Source organism: Empidonax traillii, unplaced genomic scaffold (genome assembly GCF_003031625.1).
Source record: "Empidonax traillii isolate 1590-97213 ecotype Southwest subspecies unplaced genomic scaffold, ASM303162v1 scaffold619:size634076, whole genome shotgun sequence".
Taxonomy (NCBI): domain Eukaryota; kingdom Metazoa; phylum Chordata; class Aves; order Passeriformes; family Tyrannidae; genus Empidonax; species Empidonax traillii.
The window spans coordinates 11,314-17,750 of record NW_020955812.1 but is presented as its reverse complement, the minus strand read 5'-3'; the positions used below and the strand labels follow the sequence as shown (position 1 = coordinate 17,750).

At 39.3% G+C, this 6,437-nt stretch overlaps 1 protein-coding gene across 1 annotated transcript; it reads right to left on the bottom strand.

Annotated features, from left to right (window-relative positions):
• Positions 1–422: 422 nt before the first annotated feature.
• Positions 423–4,759, bottom strand: STEAP4 (STEAP4 metalloreductase). Its single transcript, XM_027898751.1, has 4 exons — positions 4,013–4,759; positions 2,447–2,974; positions 1,681–1,845; positions 423–717 (listed from the first exon to the last, which is right to left on the bottom strand). Exons 1-4 carry the CDS (start codon positions 4,466–4,468, stop codon positions 448–450), a joined length of 1,419 nt encoding a protein of 472 aa, XP_027754552.1. The 5' UTR covers positions 4,469–4,759; the 3' UTR covers positions 423–447.
• Between the last annotated feature and the right edge of the window lie 1,678 nt (positions 4,760–6,437).

Below are 6,437 nucleotides of genomic sequence, written 5' to 3'. Positions count from 1 at the left end.
GGGTGGAAACAGGGAAATGTGTGGAAACACATGCAGGTGTGTATATGGATCTCTGTGGATGTGTGAAGGTGCATGTAGACCTGAGTCCCAAAAGGCAGGATAGGGAATAGGAGCAGACGCTGTCTAACAGCAAAGGTTACTGTGGATCTGCCCAGCTCTGGAGCAGGTTTGGAACACAGAGGAGAGACAGCGATCACCACTTACGTCTCACATACCCTTCTTAGAAATGGAGGGTAAACAGGCAAGGAGGAATATATAGAGCAGAAAAGAGGGCCTGCACCTGTGTGAAAGACTGCCTGGGGTGTAGAAAATCAGTTGCCTCATTTGATTTGTATTTTAAGCTTGTCATTGGGGTAACTTTGTTTTACACAGGGCCAGGCCAGTTTTTCACTTTTTCTCTCCCTCTCCAGATAGAGATATATATTTTGATGATACAGTTTAGTCTAATTATACAGCAGACTTGTTTTTAATGTAATTTGATTGTTCCGAGTATTTGGGATTCCTCTCCCATCCCTGTCGAATTTGTGTGAGAGGTTTGTCCACACAAGGAAATATCAGCACAAATTTGACAACCAGTACAGTACATGGCACAACGAGGGAGAGCATATAGATGTTTGGAAGATACCATCTGTATGCTGATGGGCTCAGGAACCATTTTCCACCGTAAACCAGCGTGTGCGCAGTACACAAAATCAGTGTCACATATCCCAGTTTGGACTAGGAGAAAATGAAGGAAAGAAAGAAAGAAGTGGAGGTTAAAACAGTAAATTAAAACAGAATAAATGCAATTTTAAGAACACAGTAAGATTTAGGGAATGTGCCAATTTGGGGACTGGTGAAAAGAAACTGTTTTATATAAAGGCTATTATTGTTTTTAATAAAGATTAATTCAAGTGGATATAGGGGAAACAAAGTTTGTTCTTCTTCTCTGTCAATATCCATGATAATTTTTCCTGGCTCACACATATTCCCTAGTAGCTGTCATATTTGTGAAAAAGCAGAGAAAGTGCTGGCATTTAGTGGAGAGATCCAAGGTTTTTTATGCTCTAGTGCTACCCATCCAGAAGTACCATACTGTGCAAGTTTTTTGCTTGATAAAACATTCATTGATAGTAATTTTACCTTCACTTGCCCCCCCTCCCATCCAGCTCAGCTCCTGCAGAGGCATGGCCGCTTGCACCAAACTTCCTCGTAAAGGAGGACTGAGATTACAGTGAGGGCAGCCTGTTTATAAGCACATCAGTTTTTACACTCTGTGGAAATTGCAGTCTCTCTTTAGATGCTTGGCACTGAGAGGATTCGAGTTATAAAGTAATTTTTCAAATCCATTTTAACCGAATTATCTTGTAAACCAACAAAATTATCCCAATAAATGGCTAAATTATTTTGCTACTTAGTGGAATTGTGGAATTTGATGTCAAAGTCAGCTTCCTGTTAGTCATTTTGGAGCTCACATCTTCCCAACTTTCTCTTGTTTATGCAGTAATCCCAATTGCACTATGAGCAGTCATCAGAGCAGTTGTGGGTTTCTACAGGTAAGCTCTATGACTGCGTAGATATTTTTTTCACTGTCTGACATGGAGAGTACACACATCACATTTGGAGATAATAATGGAGGAAAGCTATAAGTCTCTAGTATACAGTTCATAAAGAAAGTTTTTCTAGAAGTCATTTTCTTACCTGTACAAATCGAAATTCTCGCCAGTTGACACTGTTGCTGACTGAAGGCAAGGAGGTTATTCCCACAAGAACAAAGAAAAAAAACCCTAAAATTCCCAAAGCCAAGTAAGAGTCACTAAGCCAGGCATTAGTGGTGTCGAGTGGTTCTGTTTTATTGTTCAGTGCCTGAAGAAAAGAAGACCAGGTATATTTTAGTGATGGCAGTTTTAGGATCAATAAGCAGAAAAAAAGAATTCTTTAAAATAACTAGGAGATAAACGTTATATATTAACTCTCTGAAAATCATTGGAGATTTACTTTGAATGCCTCGTCAAGAAGAAGGCATTATATTACATGCGGTTTCCATGTACCTGTAATTGTGGTACAAGTTTTACATTTCTGTATACCTACCCTTGAGGACAGATATGTGATCCTTTCTTGTTAAGTAAAATCAGAAAGTAAAAATATATTCTATTCTTAAAGGTATATGGAGAAATAGGAAAATATGCTTCTTTAAAGTACTCCTAACGTTTACATTTTCCCTGATTATTTTATTAATATATCAACTATCTAGGAATAAGACTGGGGCCAGAAATCCCCTCAGCTCAACATAATATAGATAAACTTTAGATATACCAGTGATTAAAAGGAACATAGAAACTAACTAGGAATATTACCATATTGTAAAGATCATTAGGCTGTCCACATGGATTTCTGAAGCTCAAGATAGAAGGCAGTATTTATAACAAGGCCAGAAGAAAGACACAGGGCAGGGAACAAAACTCACCTGGGAGACGATTGCTTTGCTGGTTCTCCATTTTACGAAGGAGCGAATTGGACTAACAAGAGTGAACACAGCATGCAAAGAAGCAAATGCCAAGGCTATTAGCCCAAGTTGTTTCCTACACAGCATCCATTTGTCCAGCCAGTCTGGAAAACGGCGGTATTTGGTACCTCTATATAACTGAATAATTGCAGCAAGTACACCAGGAAGATAAACCAAGCCAAGAAGAGTGAGTGCCATTACAGGGCAGATCCGATTTGGAATGGTAATTGCAATGAAAAATGAAAAGTTATTTTTTTCGTATACATAAGTGTAAATTACATCAAGAGCCAAACAGTAGAAGAAGAAGAATGCAGTTAGGCCAAGGGACAAAAAGACGGGAAACTTCCACATTGGAAAGAGCTGCAGAGGGTAATTTTCTATTTCCTGAGCAGCCAAGAGGGATCCCTGATCTAGTGGAGTGAGACCCAGTGCACGAACAATATTCATCACCATTTGTTTAGCTTCCATGTCATCTCCACAAACAAACACCTGCAGCCAAAAACAAACAGAAGTTTTATTTTGAGAGATTTTTGTGACATTCTCTGCTGCCATCCCAGTCCTGGATATGGACAATGAGCACAAGCCTCCTAGGCTGCTTGTTGGCTTCCCTGCTGACCTTAATTAATAAAGGGCAAAAAGTAGCCTATAGGTACATTTGGCCAACCAGTCCAAGAATTTTGAATATGATTTTTTAGTTTGGGGAAGGATATTGTTTCAAGTGGCAAAATTTTATATCTGGAAACATTGATGTATAACATGCCTAGTACAAGTCTTTGCATAGAATATTTGACCTTTGGTTTAGCCAAAACCATTTATCTGGCAGCAGAAAGCAAAGCTAGTAATGGTTTGAATAGCTGGGTGATTTCATGCATTGTACAAGAGCACTGTCCCTCAAAGTGGCAGAAAACACAGTAATAATAAGTGATTTTTCTTCAAATAACCTGCCGTTTTTCTTCCTATGCGCAGCTCTGTGCTTGCTGGCCTGTGGTTAAGGAGCAGGTTAAAATGGTTTGCACACACTGATGTGTTAAACTTAGGTGGTGATAGATTCTAATTCAGGAAATTTTAGTAATTTATTCATCTTCTGGCTCACTTCTGTTGCCCATACTCATTGGCCTATCATATGCCTTGCCTCCCTGTTTTTTCTTGTTTTCATTTTATTCTTGCTTCATTATATTCCTCCTATCTCCTTTCTGTTTAATTTTACAACTCCTATGAACAACTGATACAACCCTCACGTCCTCCTGATTTGCTGTCTCTCTCTTTGTAGCTCTGCCATCTTTCTGTCCTTGCTTGTCTCATGTCTCTAAACACTGAGTTCAGAGGCAAGCTATTGATATTCCTTGTCATGCCATATCCCAAACCCAAAGGAAATTTTAGCTCAAATTATTTTGAAATGGGAAATTATAGAGAAAATACCATTTCAACCCTCTCTGATTCCTATGTCTCATGTGTATTTTGTCTGGCTAATAAGAAGTCATACAATGAGTAACTATGACAAAGGAAATCCCTGTAGCTCAGACCTACCTGCCGGCTTGCATCCAACGCGCCCGACTGCAAGGCCCAGGCTGACACGGTGTTAAAGGCTTTCACAACCCTGGCTCCTGGCAGCAGCTGAGCAAGGTACTCTGCATTGGATTCAGGATACTGGTTTAATTTTAAGTTGTTGCTTATGTCCACCACGACTTTTCCACGGAGAATTTCTGCTAGTGGTGTAAGGAAGTTGTAATGTTGCCTCTGGATTGCTATAATGATGATGGCAGCTTTCTGTGCTGCCTCTGTGTGGCTCAACACCTCTGCATCCTTGGGAATCAGGTTTGATATCTGGGCGCCCCGACTTCCATACACCACAGGGTAGCCACACTGAATCATTTTATGCCCCAGAGCTCGTCCAAAATCACCAGTTCCAAATATGCACACTGTCTCTCTTTTGTTAGAAGTGTTAGGAGCCAAGGCCATCATGTTGGAAGAATTTGTATTCATCTGTTAAAAAAAAAAAGTAATAGAAACAAACTAAACAAAACATGAATCTCTTGAAAATGAAAGGCTAGTATCCACTCTGGATGTGCAGCTCTCAGAAATCTAAGAGTTTTCTTGTTGCTTAGTATGATTCCTGCACACTCTTCTGAATACACACTCAGAGGATTTCTGTACAGTTTTTTTTAAAAATGGCCTGAATACTCACTTCTCCATCTCTCATATGGCACCCCCTTTTCAATCCATTTTATGGATTTTAACATTCAGCTGAACTATTGCGGTTTTCCTCTCTCAAAGGGAAAAGAGGAGGAAAAGACATTGGAGCACAGAGAGTAAGGGTAGCGCACATTTCATAGTATGCTATGGAAAAGCATTGAGAAGGAGTGTGTTTCTAATCATATTAGAACCTGGAAGGTGCTTTTTAGAATACTTGAATCAGAGACATTATAAAAGGTAGCTATAAAACTACCTGTTGTCCTTAATATTTCCTTAATGCAACTAGTCAGTGCCAGTTTGCTTTATTGTTGTTATACAATTTTCTAAAGAACGTTCCATGAAGCATTTGGACAGTGGACTTGGAATATTTCATGTTGAACACAGATTTATGTATTACGTATAATAAAATTCTCTTTGAAATTTTTATCTGTCTTTATCACTGTACCTGGCAGATTCCAAGTCTTTAATGTATTATCCATGTAATAGCAGTCTGTATGTTCTGCACTTGCAGAGTGAGACCCATGATACAAATACAGAATCAAAAAGGTCTGTTCCTAAGGTCTTGCAGTAGGTCCACATGCTGTTTTCCCTTTACAAAAGGTGAACTCAGATAAGGGCTCCAAGAAGAGACCCTGAGAGACCCCTCTCTTGAACTGGCCATCAATTTGGTTCTTGGAGCAGCAGTTTAATTTGCAGGAGCCCTGATTCTAATTTTTCACTGTATTACAGGTAACTGTCTTAATTAGAGCTGTGGGAATAACAGATATTCCAACTTGTAGGAAAGAAATGCATGAAATTTTTAGCTAAATGCAAAACAACTGCTTTGCTCCTGCTATTTATGAACCTTTTGCATACATTCTTCTGTGAAGCACCATTCAGAATGCTGCAATTAAACATACTGCCATTTAAAATCCCTGAGATGATGTTCTTCACTTTCTTTTGTAATTTTCTCTACCCAGAACAGTTTTTGCTTTTTAACAATCTGACATGATTTTAAATTGTTTAACCCAAACCTTGCATATATTTGGTGAATAAAAAATCAAACCTGAACTTCTCCCTACGCTGCTGTGACCTAGACATAAGTCAAGGATACAAACATCTGTGGCCTATGCTGTAGGGTGTAAGCCTTGCTAGTGAGATGGACACATAAATGCTTACTCTGAGAATCATATATGAAGATTTTGGTTTGGAGTACCTCTGTGTGTAGCTGTGTAGCCCTCAGTTGGCACCCAGGCCTGCTCAGAAGCATTCACGCAATGAGCTGTGGGAGTCTGTCATGTAGAGAGCTGCCAACAGAGCTGCCTTTGGTCATTAGGGGAAGGTGTGGATTCAGGCAGAAAATGCCTGAGTATCTGCACACTGGAGTGTGGCTTGAGCACAGCTTTATGTTCAAGGTACAAACTACCGTCGTAGGCTTTGCAATACAGCAAGGTGTTCACCCTGGCTCTGCTGAAACTGCAGTCCAAGCTATGCGTGTACACATCAAGTAGCACACTGAAAATGAAAATAGATCCTCATAGGTTCCCATCTGAATGTGTCCTGAGTATTTGTGGACTCTGACACATGCATAAAATTACAAAGTCCTTTGACATATTTAAAAATCATTCTTTGATAATCTTCTTATTAATGTCCCACGAGGCTCGAATGTGACTAAAGCTATAAATTCCCTTTTTAGGGATGGTCTGTATTTCAAAAAATACAGAAGAGTTGTTTATGTAATAATAATAAATGGTCCAGCTCAATATCTAATAAGGTTCAA

What these genes read in the sequence shown, in the direction of transcription:
- STEAP4 (XM_027898751.1), bottom strand. Translation starts at nt 4,468, where the DNA reads ATGAATACAAATTCTTCCAACATGATGGCCTTGGCTCCTAACACTTCT. An exon ending in CGTTGGATGCAAGCCGGCAG is followed by an intron (nt 2,975 to 4,012) that starts GTAGGTCTGAGC and finishes TTTTGGCTGCAG; the next exon opens with GTGTTTGTTTGTGGAGATGA. An exon ending in GAGAATTTCGATTTGTACAG is followed by an intron (nt 718 to 1,680) that starts GTAAGAAAATGA and finishes ATTTTCTCCTAG; the next exon opens with TCCAAACTGGGATATGTGAC.